The sequence below is a fragment of the Helicoverpa armigera genome, chromosome 23, assembly GCF_030705265.1.
Source record: "Helicoverpa armigera isolate CAAS_96S chromosome 23, ASM3070526v1, whole genome shotgun sequence".
Taxonomy (NCBI): Eukaryota; Metazoa; Arthropoda; class Insecta; order Lepidoptera; family Noctuidae; genus Helicoverpa; species Helicoverpa armigera.
Window position 1 is genome coordinate 7,324,462 of NC_087142.1, and position 22,751 is coordinate 7,347,212.

At 35.5% G+C, this 22,751-nt stretch overlaps 1 protein-coding gene across 3 annotated transcripts in view; it reads left to right on the top strand.

The window, feature by feature from the left end:
• Positions 1–22,751, top strand: part of Trh (trachealess) — a 165,061-nt gene that overhangs the window by 25,306 nt on the left and 117,004 nt on the right. For all 3 annotated transcript variants that reach the window (XM_064040818.1, XM_064040820.1, XM_064040821.1), the window contains exon 2: positions 626–658. In XM_064040818.1, coding sequence (XP_063896888.1) covers positions 626–658 — 33 coding nt within the window. The remainder of the gene's footprint in view (positions 1–625; positions 659–22,751) is intronic.

Below are 22,751 nucleotides of genomic sequence, written 5' to 3' on the forward strand. Positions count from 1 at the left end.
AAAAAAAAAATCCTTTTCTTCACTACTAATACCTAAATACGTTTTTCAATGTGTCATAGAATTTAAATTACGTAATTGTAACGCCCCTATTGGCTAGGTACTTGAGCAAGCATAGAAATTTTCATTATTTCTGAGCGTGGTTGAAGTGTACTCTAATTCATGTACAGTGTACAGGCCACTTCCATTTACTCTACTTCTTAGACCGTCTAGGTGTGAGCCAGTACATCTAGGTATTGTCAATATCTCGATCAATAATGAGTCAACTGACTCAACTATGTTTTTACATAGTATATGTAAATGTATGTTTAACATAGCTATGGGCTAAACATTTTCTAAATCGTTGAAAGTAAACACGCGTGGATTATCTTTAGGACTTAGTTGCACAGTTTAATGCAAATTATAACGATATCTGAACCAATTTCAGTTGTCAAGTCGCCGATTTGACCAATGGGCGACCATTTCGTGGCTGGTTATGGTTTGGTTATCGTTATATACCGTTATACAACTCATCCATACACTTTTTGCACAAAATAATTAATGAAAATTGTCGGACTTAGAACCATTTTTAGATTTTAAGTTTTGTTATTGTTTTTAATTTACGAACAAATATTATTATTGTTTTCAGGTATCGGGACGACGCGTTATGTTGGTCAGACAGGTAATTTGTTTCATAACGCTTCCTACTATTAAAACCAAAATAACAACCCATAATTCAATTTTTCGCTATAATCACCATAACCCATAACTTTTCTAATTACAATTGAAAAATTATTGGTTTTATTATTTATTGTTTATTTTGATCGGTAAGTACCTCATTCAAATTGAAGAATTTGAATACAGGTCAATTACTAGGTATAGGTAGTATGCCTGTATGCCTATGTACGTAGTTAGGTTATACCTTTTGACCAAAGAGACGAAGCTTTAATCTTACATCAAGCTTAACCTATACAAATCCAATATAGGTATTGTAATCCAAAACAAATAACGAAGGGATGTCCAATAAAGCTAACTAAACTGACCACTATAATATCTTAATATTATAATCTGGGCGTCAAAATGCAAAATATACATCCTTCCTTACTAATCCTTTAAGTGTGGCTGACCAATTTACTATTAAAACATTAAGTTTGGATAAGGTAAACCTACCTTTGCCTTTAGTTTGATAACAATAGATTTATATGGTAGAGTTAGGTATACATGTCATAGGGATTTTTAATTGGACTCTTTTTAATTTCTTTGTGTGAGATAATTAATACTACGTAATTAGACACTACGTCTAATTAGCAATTATTGAATTAAAATATATTGTGGTTCCAAGTAGCAATTGCAAGGACTATATATAACTTCTGGATGATAATTAGATTTGCAGTTTTAGAATCTGGGAAGTATAGGTATCAAGTGAATAAAATACGTTGAATATAAACCTGGCAATGATGAGGGATAAGGTTCTCAAGAACAAACAAGTATGCAGGTTATAAAAATCGGTCATTCGGGCTGCTCTTCAGAATCATGTCCATTTTCTTCACACACAATTATTATTTGGAAATAATATCCACTTATAACTTCTGAAAATGATTTTCTTTGGTAAGAGATTTAAAAATTATATTGCTTAGAAATAAAAAATCAGAACACAATATATTACACAAATGGTGATTGATATTCAATTGCGGGGACAACCCTCGCGGTCACGGGATAGCTTACTTTGTGGCTTAGATAACAATGGGAACGATGTTCAGGGCTGTCACCAAACGGATTAAATTTAAAAAAATATATATAGAAACCTAGCTGTTCCCTACGGTTTCGCCTGTGTACTTTCAGGTTCAGTAACTTTGGCGTGTAAGACAGACTCATAGAGTTACATTCGACTACTCAGAAATGTAAAATAGTATGACAAGAACCAATTGAATAAGTTATGATTAATACAGATGAAGTTTGCAATATGTAAAAAATGTTGTTACTTGTTTCTGTAGATAAATAAAATTAATACTTTAAATCTAGCTACAAATAAATAAATAAATTTTTTATTTTTATCTTCGTGACATGCTAAAATATTTATTTTCAAAAATATGGTAAAGGCTGTGCCTATGTGCTATGTGTTCTATCTTTCGTCTTTTCTGTATTCTGTGTGTATCTGTGTACATGAACTATAAATAAAAATAAAATAAAAATCTAAGTTAAAAAATCAGAGTGTGTATCATTATTGAAATTAATATTGCATAACCGTTCAACCCTAACAACAGCCGGTCAAAATGGTCATCGGATCCGGTTAAGTGAGGGTTAGGGTCACCGCGGAATTATGTGAAGCCGCACGGTTGGCGCAACCAAAGCCCATTTGAGACAAAGACTTTCAATATTGGTGTAGCATACTTTTGAAATTGTGTTTTCAAAGTCGTATGGTGATTGATATGATAGGATCTCTACTGTTTTTATTTGTCAAATGAATGTTTTGATTTTGATGTGATTTATTCAATGTAAGATTAAGAATCTAATTACTCAGGTTAGTAACTCAATGAGTTTCACTTCCGAGTTGAAAGTTCTACTTCCGGACTAGGGGTAAATATAATATTTTGATCGAATACTGAAACGCCATTCAATTTAAAAGGTAGCACAAACATAATTCCATCTCTGTTATACCACAGATTACTATAACAGGGTTATACTTTCTTATGTTTTCTGTGACAGAGTGGCTATCGGTTGGTAAAAGAGTCATCAAGGTCGGTTCAGTTGATCCAGAACAAGAGACGAAAACTCGGATCTTATAAAGAATTCTTCGACCCTATTTTTCGACCCCGAACCAAAAATCAACCTTCTGCTGAAATAAAACGGTCACTTACTTTCTCGGAAGCTTTCTTTTGTTTCGGTTTATCTATGCAATAGATTCCTTTTAAAATCAATTAAACAGGTGTAGTCAGATATTCACACGTTTGTTACATTATCATAGTGTTATGGTTTCAATGCGCATATTATTGTAAATACATAATTCTAACCTGTACGTATCTAAATATAGGCAGGTGGCGCCTATATCAAGTTTATTGCATATTTATTCTAAAATTTTGTATGATTAGAATTCAATTAATTTTAAAGAATGTTATCTGATGTTACAAATGTTTTAATTGTAACATTTCAATTTCAAATGTGGCATTTTGCAAAATTGACTGAAAGAGGAGGCGGAAAAAAATGATTTGGGAACTATTTCGCGCACCGGGCTAAAAGGCGGGCTTGATAAGTGAGCTAAGTATCGAACACTGACAAAAAAAAACGGTCGAATTGAGAACCTCCTTTTTGGGAAGTCGGTTAAAATGGGGCCAATAAATAGATCCTAAGATTGACTCATAGGACAACAATGACAACAATCATTCGGACAAGTAGGTCCAGATATTAGTACAACCAAACAAACAGACTCAGCTTAAAATATTAATATCTTTACCTACTTTCTGTGAGCTTAATTTTGAATATTCAAAAGCTTTCTTATTACCTTACATCGACTATGTACTTTCATAATTATTTCACTTCACGAATCGTTTGACATCAATAGCAATTACTGATAGACATTGCAGGTGCTATCGTAGGAACAAATGTCACACGTAATAAGGTTGTATAATATTAATGTTAAACATTAGTACTAATCTATTGGAGCTGTCTTTTTAATGACCACCTAATGGTGTAGTGGGTAGTGTATATGGATACTACGCTGGAGGTCGTGAGTTTGAATCCCGCATGAGACAAGTTGTGTGTAGGTATATTAATATGGCTATCTGCGTATTTTGCATATTTTATTCAAAATCGATTTTCTTGGGACTAAGTGAAGTTGTTTGAATATTATTGAAACTTCGTTTAAAATGCTATATGGGAGAGGGAACTATGCTTTGCACATCCTCGAGAAGAGAGCTTGTACCTAGCTTGAATTTTATATAAATCGGTTTATCCATTTTTGCCTACAAACTAAACAAATAAGCTCATATTAGCATTTTATACATATTAATAATAAGTTTTATAATGGTTGGGTCATGCCAGTCCTGATGTACTCCTTCGGCATACTCAAATGGACTCAAACTGAATTGGATGCCTTGGATAGGAGAGTCCGCACACTGCTGACCGCAGAACGAATGCATCACCCACGATCGTCGGTGATGAGACTGTACATCCCACGGAAATGTGGAGGCCGAGGCTTTTTAAATGCAAAGACGCTCCACAACCGCGAGGTGTGCAGTCTCAGAGAATATCTTCTCAAAAGCGACGTGGGTGTGCATCGTGATATGGTAGCAGTGGACAAAGGACTCACCCCGCTATCGTTGGCAAATGAGAACTGGCGCAGACCTGTGGTACTATCTACCCATGATCGCAAGGGGGTATGGCAGAGCAAACAGCTACACGGACGCTTCTTCGGGGCTCTTCATAGCCCCGATGTAGACTTCAATGCGTCCGTAGCTTGGCTACGCTTCGGTGACCTATTTGGAGAAACCGAAGGGTTTGTATGTGCAATTATGGACGAAGTTATCCTGACGAATAACTACCGGAGGTATATTATGAAAGACGGGACGGTTGACATATGTCGGGCATGTCACCATCCGGGTGAGTCTATCAGACATATTATATCTGGTTGTTCTCGTTTGGCTAACGGTGAATATTTGCACAGGCATAACCAAGTGGCCAAGATCATCCACCAGCAGCTTGCTCTGCAATACAACCTTGTAGACCTTGAGGTACCGTACTACAAGTATGCGCCCGACCCAGTTCTCGAAAAGGACCATATCACGTTGTACTGGGATCGATCTATCATCACTGACAGGACTATTGTAGCCAATAAGCCTGATATTGTGGTGATAGATCGATTAGCGCGCCGCGCGATGATAGTCGATGTCGCCGTTCCGCATGACGAGAACCTTGTGAAAGCTGAGAAAGAGAAACAAATAAAGTATCTCGACTTAGCGCACGAGGTTGTCGCCATGTGGAGTGTCGACACGGCTGTTGTTGTGCCGATTGTCGTTACGGCCAATGGTTTAATAGCCAAGAGCCTCGACGAACACCTCAGGAGGCTCTCGTTGGGCGGCTGGATCAAGGGACTGATTCAGAAGGCAGTACTCCTTGATACGGCACGTATTGTGAGGAGGTTTCTGTCTCTGGGACCCTAACCACCGGTACCTTGGACCCTGTGCCCGATATCGGTGGCAACCTATTTTTTATATTTTTAAATGTTTTTTATTTTTATATTTAATATTTAAAAATGTAAATTATATGTTCTAAATAAATAAATGACTACGAAAAGTTTTATAAAATAGGAGTACGGCTCAAAGGAATTAAGGTTTTTCAACAAAAGAGTTTGGTTTTAAGCCTTGCATGCATCAGATATTTGTTCCTCTTTAAACGATAGCTTATTTCGAAGATTAACGATAACTTTAATAATGTTCCAAGAGTTTTCACACAATTTATGAATACCCAAAAAAATGTTACCCCTTAAAAACTCGTTTTATTTTTAACACAAAATAAAACAAGTCCATACTAAAGTTAATTATGTGCTAGAACTTTATAACTTAACCGTTGAATTATGTATCAACGGCCTATAAAGTTTTATAACTTAATTATTTGCTAAGTTATGGTCAAGTTATGTTAACGCGGAAAATTGTAAAAACTCCGCGGAAAGGTGCAAAAGGAGCTCCTTAAATGGTGATTGAAGGACGGAAGAGGAGATATATCTTTCCTCCTTAAATGTTTTAGCAAAAAATTCTTTAATTTTTATAATTACTTACCTTATTACCGTCTTCATCGCTTTTTAATTAAGATTTGAATATTATAATTGCTATTATCTGAGTTTTAGCAGGCTTTTTTAAATGGCACGTTGTTAACCATTTTTTAATAATTAAAAGTTAATGATGGTTTGAGATGAAATCTTCGTAGGTGTGAAATGATAATGTAGGAAACCTTAAAATAAAATAGAATTAATGATTTAGGAATATACTGTATCTGCTATTCTTCGTATCTGGGGCACGTTTATGTCCCTACCACAGTTTTATCCTTCTTGTAATTCTGCGTGCAGTCTGAAACATATCATCGTTCCGCAACTTTGTATGTAGTATTGATTGTAAAACGCAGTGGTCATTATACATAGACCCAATATTATTCCAGTGATGATTAAGATTCAACTTGCTTGTTTTTCTCTGTCCTATAATTATGTAGCGACATTAAAATTCAATAAATTAAAAGTTACCCCGCGGCCGTTTCTACCCGTTCCACATTGAGGTGCAGACAACTGACACCGGTTCGACATTATTGCCACCCAATACAACAGAAAAGATAAATTATATCTCCGCCGAGCTAACATCTACTGCGCAGGCGCCAACCGCCCTGTATTTATAAAAATCAATCATTATCGGTTGCTCTCGGAATACATCGCGCCATTTTGCTCGCAAATAATTTCCTCGTTCTTTTTTCGAAAATTAACGTATCATGCGCGTACGCAGCACTTAAGTTAAATGTCCCAAACTGGCTGCAATTTGCGGACCCCTGAGTAAGCTATAAATCATGTTAAATTATTTTTTCATTACGCTTCAATTTTTCGACAGAGTTAATAATCTATTAGTGGGTACATGGCCTCTTGTGTTGATTGATGGAATATGCTCTTTAATCTATAATTTGCATTAATATCGTATTAACCTACCCCCATTTAATAAGAATATTTTCTATTATACTGCGTTATTATTGATGCTTTAGTCTGTATCAATTCAAAAGATCAAGACCACAATTATGCTCTGAATTCAGTTTAACGATCAAATAAAGAAAAAATAATGTACTTGTTAAATTAGCTTCTTGCCACACAACTTAGGGGAACGTTACATGAATATTTCAAAACGTGTAGTTGTGCAAAGTGCATTTATGTAAACATAGATAGATAGGTAAGCGCAATGCCAAAAAAAAACTCACAAAATAGGACTCCAGGACAGACTTTATTCTCTAATAATAAAGATTCTCTGATACTATTGCACAATCTTTTAACTCCAAAGTTCGAAGGAGTCCACTTACAAAAATAAAAAAGAAAGATTCATTTTAGATCAGGGCTCTCTCTATCTCGACACTCAATTCATAACTCCTTGATTCCTCTAATAAGTTTTAGTTTAAATCATCATCCATCCGAGAGAGCTCTCGGTTACAAATTTTATTCCTACGTCACGAACCCCATTAAAAAACTCACAAACAAGAAGTCCTATAGTGTGTTATTAGTTTTTACTGTGAAACCAATAAGCTTGGAATTCAATTACTAGTTTTTACGCCATTTGCACCATATTTGGATATTGCTCAGCTCGTATCACGCTGTCACTCACTCCTTTTGAATTTTTCCGTGAGAAAACCTTTTTTTTTTCAAATAATTCTTGCTGGGTGTTAAGTGGTATTCAGTTATGGATCTTCCTTTGATATTCTTTGTTATGTATTTCTTGGTTTTGCCTTGAGTTTCCTTATGTATTCAGTTAGATAATACTTATCAGCCATAGACACTCATAATAATTTTTGTTTCAAAAATTATTTCTTCTTGGGTTTAAGAACTGCTTTAGGTTTCTGGACCAAGAGGTCTTGACGTTCAAAGTTCATTATTCCTAGACTTCATATTAAGCATTTTTAATAAATAAATAAATTCAGTTTTTCTGTCACAAGGTTAGCTTTTTATCTTGGCTCAGTTATTATTTTATTTCTTTTAAGTAATTTACTATTAATAAGTTTTCCTTTTCAATCCTTCTATGTATTAAACAAAAAACTATATTTATAAAATTAAATACCAACATGATTTGTCCCCATCTACCGCTTCATTGGTCGTCGTGAATATCGTATTACGTTCAGATCACGGGCTGTTATCAGATGGTAAGAAATTAGCTGACCGCCGGCCATAACAGCGAGGTCTGCGCGCACGCAGCGCATGTTATTATGTACCTAGCTATCACAGGTTTGGATATCTTGTAGGAATTTTGGTGATATATTTTAGATACGGTATATTTTTGGTATTTTGTGTTAAGGTGTTTCTAAGATCGAGTAATATTTTTGATAGTTTTTGTGGCCTTATTAGAAATTGGGCTTGTTTGAAAGAATTAAAAAAAAAAACTTTTAGTACATTCTACTCTTGTCTGTGTATTTCTGTCTGTAATTTCGTAAACATTGACCAGTTTAGCTTGAAAAAAATACCAAAGCTTTAATAAAGTTATGCAGGATACTCAAAATTGTCGTTCAATTTTCTTTGGCTTCTATTTCTCTTTTTCCATCTATTAAATTATTTTATGGTGTAAATCCTATTATCTAAGTAACAAGGTGTTAGACTCTCTGTTACCTTGTCTAGGATAATATCAGGTATTCATTAAAACAGCACCACTTGTGTCACGATGGCATTTTAATGTACTAGAAGCCATTTTGTTATTTGTTTTACTGCAACCGAATTTATTGTAATAATGGCCTTTAAAAACACCCCATAATTATGTAGAAATATAACAAATTACCCCTTTCTCAGTAAAGAGTCGCGAATATTTATCATGTGTGCATTAATTATGATTGATAAACAATTTAGTAATTAATAACATGGGTGTAGTTTCGATTCTTTTTGCTACGTAACCTTTACGAGCGAATTAATCGATTCATGTATCGATGTCTCATAATCGGTGGGTAGCGAGTGCTGTTTTTTGATTGTTAGTGTTAATTGTATTACAATCTTGAGATGGCCCTTGAATATTAAGTGTTGTTTGACGACTAGAGGTCTAAATAAAGTGGTTGACAGTTGACAGGTGGTATTTAGCATTGGCGGCCATCTTTTTTTTTGAATTTTCAACCTTCAATTGTTGTTGTCTTTTAATTGCGAAGTTAATCTTAAATTTTTGAATAACTTTGTTGTATTTGAATTTATAATGTTCTGTTCTTGTTGAGTTGTCGGCGGATGCGTTGCTCAGTTTTCATTACAATACGTAATAACATCGGACATATGTATTGTGATGTGGACTATAACATTAAAATATAAATGAATCATTACTTTTCCTATGTGATCGGTTAAAACTTTTATGTGTCACCTGCTATGTTTCTGAATGCTTTGAAGTCCATCAAATAATTTTATTGCTGTTGTATCGAGTATACAACATGTAATTATTTTTTTGTATATTTTTAGATGTGTTGAAAAAGGTATGTAATGTTTTTCAGGGTATTGATATTGGTACTTATGAGTGACTATGTAGGTAAAAAGTGGAGATATCTAATTTAACTGGAGCGGTATGCAAGCTCGGTATTTGTCAGTAGCATTGTTTAACCATATTGGATTTATTATCGGCTTATTGAGTTTAAGCAAAGAAGTGTCAGGAAAGAAGATTAGAAATAAAAAATATCCCCAAAACGATGGCTATTTAATAAAAATTGCATTAAATTGCGCTCAGTAAGACAAACATCAATCAAATAAATAGTGCTACTAAATATCATAATCTCAGGCGCATCCTTCGTCGTAAGTGAGGCAGACATATACACAACACTGTAGTTAGAAAGAGACAGAGTATGCGCCATTTTGATTTACCGTTACAGGTGATCCATTACTCTTCGGAAATGGACGCTTTTGATGTTCCGGTGGCAATTTTTTGCGAAATAAATTATTTTTATGCATTTTTCTTAGTTTATCTGAAGTAGTTTTGTGATAAATGTGATATGTTAATTAATTGGTATTTATGTTGCAAGTAGTAACTCCTCGCGGTGTCAACTGTGTGATGTACTAAGTACTTGACACAAGGAGATGAAAATGTAGCATTTCTCGATAAATGGGCTATCTAGTACATTTCTTACACTGAAAGAACTTTTCAAATCAGTCTAGTAATTCCTGAGGTTACCGCTTTCAATCAAACAAACTCGTCAGCTTTATAATATAAGTAGGTATAGATACTGAAACAGTTTTTGAGTTTATCGAGAGTAGACAGACAGACGCCGTGGGCTGAACTTTGATATATGTTGATGGTTCCAGTTAAACCACCAGTCAAGCACCAAAATAATTTTACAAAAATAAGTTCAGAAACTCCAATCCAGACGTAGTGGAACCGCAAAAATAAAATATAATATTTCTTTTTGTAATTCCCATCGCCTGTATTTATATGGTGCCATTACATAGCCCATAAAATATTATCTATAGTTTCTTTAGCACTATGCTTAAACAGGTTGATCGGAGCTATATTAAGAGCCTTTAACCTACAGGAACCGCTACGAACACAAACCGCTACGAGCATAGAAAGTTTGCATGACGAGTTCCTCTGTGTTTCGGAAGGCACGTTAAATTGGTGGGTCCCGGCTGTCATTTGAACATCTTTGGTAATCGTTATGTACAGTCAGAAATCCAGAAAGTCTAAGCCAAGGTAAGTGGCTTGAAGAGTCTGGTCAGATAGCCAGTCGATCCATGTTAAATACTCTAGATAGTCAACTGCATCTGGTTAGACTGGAAGCCACCCCAACCCATTTGGGAAAAGGCTATGTAGATGATCAATCATGCATTTTCGATCATATTGATTGTCACCAACAAGCATAAACTTAACGCACATGTAGGTATATGGTAGCTAAGTTTCTTACTTTTGGCAGAGTGAAAGTCATGACAAAGGCATCTCCGGAGGGTTCAGTGTTCTAAGGTGCAATGTCGATGAACTATGCAAGGCTTTGTTTATACGCAATTGTTATTGTAATGAAGTATCATTAAGATATTGTTGTTCTGTTCGAAAATTCATACATTTGTGTTGTGTAGATGGATTAGAATATTATTGTAATTGGCTGAAAATCTCCGCCAAGTTTAGGAGATATATTAGGGTTGGGGACTAAATATGGGTTTTATACTGTCAATGAAGAATGAAGGTCAATAAAGGCCTGAAACTGACAACGGAACATATTTTGAAAGCGAGAAAGGTAAAGCTAACAAGAATACTACTAATCAGTATAAGGATACTTCAGAACTGCATAATGGGTGATTTTAATTCGGGCGTAGGAACTAGTTCGTCTAAAAATGGGTGAAACCCCTTGCAGTACATAGGCATGAATTTAAAACATTCATGTCTCAATAATATTCATTGCTAATAAAGCAATTATACTCTACATAGCTTTGTAAATAAAAGGAGATCTATAATTTAGTATACATACCAAATGTTTCAAACTTGGAGTTTAGATTTATAGGTAACCTACACTTCCTTTTAAAGCATAGAATATTGGTGTTGCAGTATTGAATTAATTAGTAACAAATCGGCATCAAACTAATAGAATACTTTCAAAATACCAAGACTATAAGCGAGAAGTTTAGTAGAAACACACCTGGTATTGAGGGACAAAATGCAAATCCTAATTTAGGAGATGTTGGACTAAATATGTCTTGATTACTGTTCATGCATATATAACCTGGTAGCTCTTTGACAGACCTTGGTACATATAGACTTCTGATCCTTTTGCTCTCTTTGTCTTTTATGACCATTGCATACAGTTTGGGCAAAATCCAATGGCGCTACGCAACTAGCTTCCGAGCACAAGTAAACGCATGTTATACAAATCTGCCCCCTCCCCCACCTCGCCACCTGTTGATACCAAAAAAATCTTTCTACTCGCACAATGATGCAAGACGACAAAAAGTCTGCCGAGAACTCTCGCAAAAAAATCTAATATGACATCAAACTCAATTTAAAAACTAAAACAAAACAATATTGAGCAAATGCGCATCGGGACGAATTTTTACATAAACGAGCCAATTTGCTGACCGTAATAACACATTAATATTTCTATCCCACTCTTTCTTATGGGGAAATGTCGGTCCTCTCGCTCGCACCCCATCGATCTCCCTTACGTGGTCGGTGCAGGCATAAGGACCAATAATTATATTAATTTCTCACGATATGGTTATTATGACTTGATTGTATATGAGCAAGTATTGTTTTGTTCTTTCTCAATAGTTTTTTTTGAGGATTATAGGAGGTTAGATGGCTTTGTCTATCTTGCTGTGTAAATGATGAAAACTTTTTTCAGTTTTATAACATTGAACCAGGACTCGCTAAGGCCAAAACCTTACTACCACCGGGGTTACCGGATTTTCCGAAAAAGCCACCGTGGCCCTGGTACACAAAGAGAACCAGAAGGAACTTGGTATGTCTGAAACCCACAAAGTGGAATTAGTCATCTGATGATGTCCAATCTCAAACAAAAAGAGGACTAAAAATATGCCTACAATTCTTGTAAGATCTTTGTATCAGTTCCTACTGGTTGTCATCGAAGAAGAAACAGAATTAACAATATATTTGTTGGGGATAACATTTTCATATCACTTGAACAAAAAAGTGATATAGGGCAGAAATGCTACGGAGACTAGCTAACTTATACACAAGAAAGAACGATTAAATATTGTTATCAATAAAAAGGCATCAGATCAACACGCGGATCAAAGCTATTAATATTTAATCGATCATAATTATGATCTTAATCAGGTCTCACATACATTTGTTGCAATATAAAATCAATAAGCGATCAACTAACAATAACAGAACCCGTTTCAGTGGAACACAATCGTAGAAAATTGTCACCGTAACCGAAGGAATTATCCTCTGGATAATTACTGGATAAAATACTTTAAGCCTCTGATATTACAAAGTTATCAATTACCACTAAAACATCAGAAATCAACCTTAAGACTCTAATCATAAGGATGAGATTGACTGCAAGATGCAGTGGTTAATTCGCTCCTTCATGACGGTGCCTATTATCGAAAAGAAAAAAATAATAAGCCTTATTCCGTTGTCGTCGAATTGATTGGTTTCTACGTATCGATTTTTTTACCACAATTATTGGAAATGCGTTGGGAATAGGACAGTAGGTATACTACCTTTTTTGTCAGCATCAGGAATGGTCTTATCTCGTTGTGCAAAGATTTTAATTTCATGTCCTTGTAACATTCTGGTTTGAAAAGTTGTGATCCATTTTTTCCTCATTTTCAAATATAGAAATTTCCTGTGTGCTTCGATCTTGGGTATAATGATGGCTAGAGCAAAAAATGCGATGTTTGATACGTTTGAAGGAAAATTGGAATGATCGGTTACAGAGTTAAAAAACACTAGCTGTCAGTCTATGTGCGGGTTGATCTAAAGTTGTTCTATAAAAGTGTTTTAGAGTTCGCGGTTCATGTTCACAATATAATTAAGTTTGATGATGAAATTGGATAGCTTTTTGTAGAGTTTGACAACATAAGTGAAGAAATAATTTAGGTATTGTTACTTTGTTAACGCTGTTTCGACAGACAGTATCACTGTTTCCTTTGTAATTTATTTGGATGGATTTCATTAGGAGAAAATTAAACATAATTCCTGATAGTAAAATACCAATTTCATCTACTCTAAAAGTTGGATCTGTTACCTGTCTAGATTTATCAAGAATCATACTCCAAGTGAAACCAGACGTCATTCTTACATTCAATAACAACGCACCAGACAAAATTACATTAGCACATATACGGTCCTCATCCAGTTCCGAATCAAACACCAAATCTTAACAAATCGACAATTAAACGTTTTTCTGGTCACTAACACTGTTCAGAAAGCCCTCATCGGACATACAAATAACAAAGTGGTCAGATAGTATCCATCCATTGTTGCATTCTGAGTTTTTGGGCCACGTCAGATTCTTGGCGGTACTGCAATTCTCGACGTTCGATTTTGTTCAGGCGACAGTTTTTGCTCGGAAGCCGGCTGTTTCGTTATTTTGAAGGCTAGCTCTAGAATGAATTGGTGTGACACTTTGGGATTTGGGTTTTGAGAGTATTAAGTTTCAATGTGTTGCTGAAGAATTTTTCGTGTGATTTTTTTGAAAAGGTTGTCTGTATTTATCATCACTTTCATCAATATGTTTCATCATCATCATCATCAGCCTATCGCAGTCCACTGCTGGACATAGGACTCTCCAAGTGCACGCCACTGAGCCAATATGTTTAGCTTAGCATCAAATTATGCAGAGACGGTTTTTTTCGTTGCGAAGAAGTATCGATTTGAGCTTTTTTCTTTAGGTTGTCCCCATTCATCATCATTTTTCTTATCCTTCTCCTGATCAAGCAGCAACAATTGAACCTACCCAAAGCACACACCTTTTCTTTCAAACCCAATTTCCCTAAACCCATATACGGAACCTTATTACAATACCAAGTACAACAAACCGTTAATCCAGCGAAACAATGGTGGAACAGGTGCCAAGAGAAGCTTGGAAGTAAAGGAACTTAAGGGTCGACTATAAATTACGTAACAACCTGAGTATATAGTCTCACGGCCGTGATCCGGTCATGTCAAGCTTAATGACTGCGTTCGGACATCGTCGTTAGCGATCGGCGGTAACAATGCCCATGCGCACCCATTTGCATCGACTGCACTGCGCGATTGACCGGCGAGACAGGTGGATTTATACAAAGCTGATGATACCACCTTTTTTCATTTATTTTTTAGGGTTCCGTACCCAAAGGGTAAAACGGGATCATACTGTTTTCGCTCCTCTGTCCGTCCGTCCGTCCGTCTGTCACCAGGCTCAATCTCATGAACCGTGATAGTTAGAGAGCTGAAATTTTCACAGATGATGTATTTCTGTTGCCGGTATAACAACAAATACTGAAAACTATAATAAAATAAATATTTTGGGGGGCTTTTTTTGCTCATTTTTGCTCTGGTACGGAACCCTTCGTGCTCGAGTCCGACTCGACTTTTAACCCGTGTTATAATTTTGAGTGATTAAATTTTATTTGTAGGTAATGCTGCTGCAATGTTTATTTAGGATGTTATTATAATTATATTTAAGTGCGTGTAATCAGGTAGATGTGGATGATAAAGAAATAAAGTTGATTGGGTGAATGTAGCTGATATTAACGATGTTTGTATTATCGTCAATTATTTTGGAATTATGCACTTCGTAGGCGCTAGTTTGCGTGCTTGTGCAGTGTAAATAAATAGGAATGTCAATTTTAATATGACTTGGCCGTATAATTTTGCATTAGGTACATACGTTGTTTAAGGAGTACTTATATTTTTTTGCAATTTTAAAATATTGTTATGGTGACTTCAATTGTACCCAGATACATAATGATTTTTGTCATTAAGTTGTTAATAAATAATATCAAAGCCAAGCAAAATCGATCATTTTGATAGAAATAATCTTTGAAGGATAATTTAGGCATGATACAAATCAAGTGTGAGTATCTATCAGCTCTATGAAGTTCTACAGCATCGATGCGCGTGCGCCTACAATATAATTTATTGAAAAGATCGCTTAGTTTGTTAAAATATCGTCAGTCGTAGATAGACAATGTCTTCGGACGGACGGACATCTGTGCATCTTATATGAACGTTCACTCTAATTTATATTGTCCTTTGTTGGAATAAAATAATAAATCTACAAGTTTTTCGCAGGTGTTACTATAAATACATCGGTTCCAAGACTTCGCACTATCAATTGTATTCCTATGTCAATAGTTGTTTTCTTTAACTATGTGGTCTGACATTGTGGACTATAAAGATGTGTAAATAGATGTAGTTTTTAATGGATGTGTTACTTTTTTTAGTTGAGTCTTGGTATTGGTATTTGGATGTTACTTCCGGGTGAAAATTTTTGGAACATCTGCGTCGTATCTTTCCATTACTCTTTTCTTTAGGTAACTGTAATGAGATGGCAACTTAATTACAATTTTTCTTAGCAGTTAGGTATTTAAAAATCTTTTCGGAAGTGACTTATGACCACTGAGTATTTCACGAACAGAAAATGAATCCTTACAGACAAAATGGTTTTAAAAGCTGACTAAAAAATAAATATTCAAGTAGGTATTCCTTTCTCCGAATTTCACCAATATTTCACTAGCCACATAAATAGCGTTTGTGTTATTTTTAAATAAACTCTTTGTAAGTGAGAATGGTAGACGTAAGCTGTCTCGCAATATTTGTCATTGTGTACTTATGTTTCACCGTCGTTAGGCGGCTGAAAGAAGTAGTTTAGTTCCGCAGGTGTATACTCGCTGTTCTGTCGGTGTATTTGATACTACAATTTCCCAAAAGGAAATTATTTACAAACGTTTCTTTCGTAAACGGGAAGCGATGCATGGTACACTAGTTGAGTGATGAAGATGATTACCCATGGAATAGGTCAACACTTCAGAAATTCGTTTCTCAATGAAATTCGAAAACTCTCATTGCATTATAGCGAGACAGACTTTGATAATTTTATACTTTACTGCTTGCCAATACTGATAATTTTAAAAATCATACAAAAAAAAGAGCTGTATCTCAGTCAAACGCTCATGCTCACTACATTTCGATATCAATTCTTTTTACAATTTCCACTGTCCAAATATTCATCTCCACAGCATCTAATCCTCCAACATCAACAAGAAACCACCTGTGTTTAGGGCGTCGACCGACGTTTCCACACTGTCCGTCTGACTCAACCAGCACACAAAGACGTTTTCTGTACAAATGTAAATTCCCATTATACCTCACTTTACATGCAGATTGGGACGTTACAAACTTTCAAACTGTCACACAATACGTCAAAAGTATTATTAATGCCGATTACTTTTTAGGGTTCCGTACCCAAAGGCTAAAACGAAAAAAGTCGTGGTGGCCTAGTGGACAAAGAACCAACCTCTCGAGTATGAGGGCGCGGGTTCGATTCCAGATCAGGCAAGTACCAATGCAACTTTTCTAAGTTTGTATGTACTTTCTAAGTATATCTTAGACACCAATGACTGTGTTTCGGATGGCACATTAAACTGTAGGTCCCGGCTGTCATTGAACATCCTTGGCAGTCGTTACGGGTAGTCAGAAGCCAGTAAGTCTGACACCAGTCTAACCAAGGGGTATTGGGTTGCCTGGGTAACTGGGTTGAGGAGGTCAGGCAGGGCAGTCGCTCCTTGTAAAGCACTGGTACTCAGCTACATCCGGTTAGACTGGAAGCCGACCCCAACATAGTTTGGGAAAAAGGCTCGGAGGATGATGACCCAAAGGCTAAAACGGGACCATATTGTTTTCATTGCTGTCATTGAACATCCTTGGCAGTCGTTATTATAGAGTCAGAAGCCAGTAAGTCTGACACCAGTCTAACCTAGGGGTATCGGGTTGCCCGGGTAACTGGGTTGAGGAGGTCAGATAGGCAGTCGCTTCTTGTAGAGCACTGGTACTCAGATGAATCCGGTTAGACTGGAAGCCGACCCCAACATGATTGGGAAAAAGGCTCGGAGGATATAAGTAATATTGTTTTCGCTCCTCTGTCCGTCCGTCCGACCGTCCGTCCGTCTGTCCATCCGTCTATCACCAGGCTGTATCTCATGAACCATGATAGTTGAAGAGCTGAAAACTAAAAACTAGAATTAAATAAATATTTTGGGGGCCTCCCATACAACAAACGTGATTTTTTTGTTCATTTTTGCTCTGGTACGGAACACTTCGTGCGCGAATCCGACTCGCACTTGGCCGGTTTTTTTTTTCTTGTCTTGTCTCTGGAGACTTGGACTTGCATATGCATGAAGATAAACAATGCATTTTTTTTTCTTGTTTATGTTGCAATATTGTGGATGTACTTCCGTGTATGATATGAGCTTTAAAATGTAAGGATTAACAGGTGTATGAATATTCAGTGGTTTTTTGTTTATATTTTTGGTCCTTTGTTTATGGTGAGGTGTATTATCATCTTCAGAAACAAAGAGCGGAGTAATGATTTTAATGTTGTTGTTTTTATCTCAACTGATAAGTCACGTAATTAAAATTAAGACATACTTTTAACTATCACCTAAAATTTAAACGATAAATTACATAAAAGTAACAAGAAGTCATCATCTGCCTGGCCTTTTTCGAACAATGCTGGGGTTTTATTTCAGTCTATGAAGACTGTCAAAGATGTGCGATGACCCCCCAAGTTATCGTGCTAAAACAGATAATATGGTCGGTCTCCAATCTACGATCATGATGAGATGGCCACTTTTACTGCTGACCAAAATTTTAAGGTTTTCACAGCTGATCAAGAACTCTTAATTAGCGACATATCTGTCTCAAATAATTAACACAATTTACCTATAAAACCTCCTAAATAAGCGTGCTATCTCTTCCCCCGTACACGCACAAGTGCGATACACAATGCCAACTGAGTGACAGCTATGCTCGACCCCTGAATGCGCGCGCTTTGCATTTCAAATGCACCCATTGTATGCACATTTTTACCGACTTATTACTTTCTATCTGGGCGCATATGGTTCGCAAAAAAAAAGTCGTGGTGGCCTAGTGGGTAAAGAACCAACCTTTCGAGTATGAGGGTGTGGGTTCGATTCCAGGGTCAGGCAAGTACCAATGCAACTTTTCTAAGTTTGTATGTACTTTCTAAGTATACTTAGACACCAATGGCTGATAAAAAGGTGAAGGAAAACATCTTGAGGAAACCTGGACTATAAAGTCTGAAATCACCAACCCGCATTGAGCAAGCGTGGTGATTAATGCTCAATCCTTCTCCATGTGAGAGGAGGCCTGTGCCCAGCAGTGGGACGATAAAAAAAGGCTGTAACAGACAGACTTTTTTTCTCGATACTCAAATGTTATATTAGCAACTATCTTTTGTGGTACTCTTTTATTAGAATTATGTAATTTTATGCTTATAATAGTTATTATCATATCTAATAACTAAATAAGCAAAGGAAGTAATTTAATGGACACACTCAGAGACATTTAATGGTTACTTAAGCTGTTCCTTAGTGCAGAATTTCCATGAGAATCTGACAGTAAGGAGTGACTTAAGTAATCATTAAATGTCTCTGTGTGCGGGGGTAAGTCATAGATTTTCTCTTGGTTTGTTGTTGCCTATCAAACTCCTGATCCATACTTCGTAAGGCAACGCAGTCTTTAACGTATTTGTTTGTTGCTCTACAGCTCTGCTTTGTAATTGTATAGCCAAGCAAGTGTCCTTGTCTATAATTTCCTCATTCTTTTATTAATTTAGAAGAATTTAAATATCACATTTCAAATACTTACCCCAAACATATCTGCAGACGCTACAAGTTGAGTAACGAAGCCGTACCGCGGGATCAAATCGTCTCGATGCGTATTTTGTTTAAATTGTGACTGATACACCCCGTTAGGCCACGCTTCACAGTCTAGGTTAAGGGCCTGCTGAATAATGTTTGTGTTTGGTACTATTTTGTGCTGTAGGTAAAGCCTTAGGCTGCGGGATTGTGCTTAAAAAAGTCTCATTTATACAAAGTATGTTGAAGATCAGCACTTTGTAATACCTAATTTATAAGGTAGGTAAATTTTGCAAAAGATAGCCCCCAGAAACGCCCGCTGTTCTCCGCTTCCTATGTATTTTCGCTAGGAAGAAGAAATGGTGGAACGAACAAAGAAAGGAAAGAAAGAGTTACCGCAGCCCTGGTACATAAATAGTTCTAGAAGCAACAAAGATTGGGTGTAGTCAGTAAAAGTCTTGCCCTATCACTGCATCCATAGTTCAATCATGATTACTCAATTCTGGATCAAATACTCTCGATGCGTATTTTGTTTAAATTGTGACTGATACACCCCGTTAGGCCACGCTTCACAAGTCTAGGTTAAGGGCCTCTTGAATAATGTTTGTGTTTGCTACTATTTTGTGCTGTAGGTAAAGGAGCCTTGATACAAAGTAGACTGAAAACATCACTTCCCGAAGGTAAATTTTACAAAAGAGGACCCCTAAAATCAGCCGCTCATCACTACTAGATCTCATTTTACCGCGAAGAAGAAATTGAGGCAGAAAGAGAGAAAGAGCTTTGAAAGATTGGCTCTTGACAGCAAAAGCCTTGCCCTACCTGTACACCCATATTTCAATGACGATTACTGTTGATTTTCTACCTAAAACAGTAGGTATACAGGCTTTCTTTCCTAAAGCGTATCTTAGTAAAATTGTACATTTTTTGAAATAATAAATAAAAATAAAAAAAACTGCTGACTAGAGGACGCAAAAAATTAACTGTATATTTGAGAAAATTTTATACGACATAAAGTTTGAATATTAACTAAAACATCATTAAAATTACGCTCAGTATTCTCAGTGCAATAAAGGCAAGGTTCATACCGCAATTAAGTCTAACTTGAGTAGCAAAGTTATTTAACTTAACCAAAAGAGTTACGGCGAGCCAACTTGCCACTTAACTTGTGAAGTTATTTAAGTTTAAACTTGCATTAAGTATGGTAATTTTATTTATGGCTTTTTTGCTTCGGAATCTTTCAAAAGGTAGTTCTCTTAAGTAAGTGCTAACTTTACTTTCTTTTACATGTAGGAACGACTTTTTAGCTAACTTATTTTAAAAACAATCAACACTTATGAATTTATTGACTCTAATTTTGTGTTACACAACAATAGCAAAACTTATAATAGGGTTATTTTTTATCTTATAATATTCCTAAAATTCTTTAGAAAACGCACCCCTAAGTTTTATTCACCACAATTAACTTCAAATTATTCAACAAAATCTTCGAGACAGTTAACCAAATCCTTTTCCTTACATTACACTTGCCGCCACCACAAAGCACCATAACATTTTACCCAAAAATCCTTATAATGTCGTCTTAAATCTCTAAAGCACCATTATGGGGTAATACCCCATGTAAATGTTCTTCATATCAGTTATAAAATTACGTTGAATGGTGGACGAAACCACATAGTCGAATATAGGCACCTAGTTATAAGATATTTTGTTTTATTAATAAAAATGTATTTTTTAGTATTTCATGCCCTAAAGGTAAAACGGGATTCTTCTGTTGTCTGTCTGTCACCAGACTGTATTTCAAGAATGGTCATAGCTTAAAGAGTTGAAATTTTTACAGATGATAAACTATTGTTTCCGCTATAACAATTTGAATAAAATAAATATTTTAGTTATCTGCCATACTACAAATGTGATTTTTTTTGGTTCGACATAATAATATGTTTTTTAAAGAAACTGATTTTATTTCAACTGTCTTTATTCTTTCACAAATACCTAACTCTTAAGAGAATTTCCACAAATACTCAGTTCCTTGGAAACATGACTGTTTTCTTTGGTATTGTTGTTTAAGACAAAAGGCATTAGTCACCCTTGCACTATAAAAGGCAGGAGGTAAAATATAAAATGTGTGAGGGTCGAATGTCACTCGCATCAATGAGAACTTTAGTTACCTTTTGTACTGATGGGCCAGGGGTAGGCAAACTTTGGATAAAAAGAAAGATAAATTAAAATAAAAAAAATGCTGGTTAAAAATATTTTTTGTAAAATTCATACAAAATGGTAATATCATTTCAGTTAACCACACAACGTGAAATCTCAATCAGACTTTGGATAAAAAAATAGGAAAAATTAATAATAAAATAAATTGGTTGTTACAAAAATATTTTTGTAGAATTAAAAAAAATGTGATATCATTTGTGTTAACTATAGGTGCATTATTATTTTTATTTCTATGTGTATGTATGGTTTGTGTCAATAAATATTTTTTCTTTCTTTCTTTCAGAATGTAAAAAAAAACATTCGCAAGTTTACAGCAGTTTTTATCTGTGCACCAAATATCAGTCTTTTACACTTTACAATTGTCTTTTTGACCTCCAAAATATCAAAAAAACATCAGTATTCTAGCAATTTTCACCACACCTTTCACCAATGCAACCCAACTACAAAGCCTTGCACCCCGGCTGGCATACGTCTCAGCGACCTCGTAAATCGTCATTAGAGCCCTCAGTTTATGAGATCCCACGGCGCTAGTAAAGCGGGCCGCGGATATTACGATTGCATTACCCCTGACTTCTGAATATTGTGGAATGTTAGTAAAGTGATTGGCGTGTACTGTGCTTGGTGGTTTTGGGAAATATTGTATAATTCTTTTGTTTTCAGAAATGAAATATTTAGTTTAAACTGTGAAAAAAATAAAGACACAATTTCGTTGGATTAATGAATAATGATCCCTATCGTTAGTAGATGTATCGGCTTTAAACACTATATGTATACTTCTTGGTTAAATCACGATCAATTATTGAAGCTTTTTGTTTTACATATTTAGGGTAGATAGGTAGATAGGTAGACGCTTTGGCAAAAGTAAATAAGTGCAGTTACTCCTAATAATGAGAGCCGTCAGAAACTCCGCAGGTAGGTACGGCAAAGAGAAATTCCTAACGAAAAACAACTCATTTTTTTTTCAAATAGGAAAATCTAACAACATTTTCCCTCACCTAGGAATCTTTCCCAAGACCCACCGTAGCCTTAACCACAACCAAAGGCAGTTAACTTAACATTAATTAACCGAACAAACCCACAATTAATTCTCAACAATGTTACGGATAAATATACAAAAACAGTAACATCTAGAACATTCTAGAATGTTCGAGAAAAAACTCCGCATAACAGCTAATTGATGAACAAAGTTACAACAAGTAATAAAACGCATCAATATTAAATCTTAGTACAAAAAGTGGGTACGGTTCCAGTAATCGAACTGGCTATCCTTTCGCTATCTAACATCTATGCGCTTGCGCTGTATTGAGGGAATACAATGACGGTGGATGTAGTTATGAGGTAACGCTGCATAATATTATTTTTTTATAACATTAAAATGAAAAACTGGATCTTGAAAGTAAAGTTTGGATGTGTCCATTATGTAATTGTTTCAAGCAAAAAAATACTCAATAAAAATACAGTTTGTTGAAACTTATATTAATGCAGTTTAGCTGAATCACTTTTTGCTCTTATTATCAGAATGCAAATACTTACTGATTCATATCTATTTGAA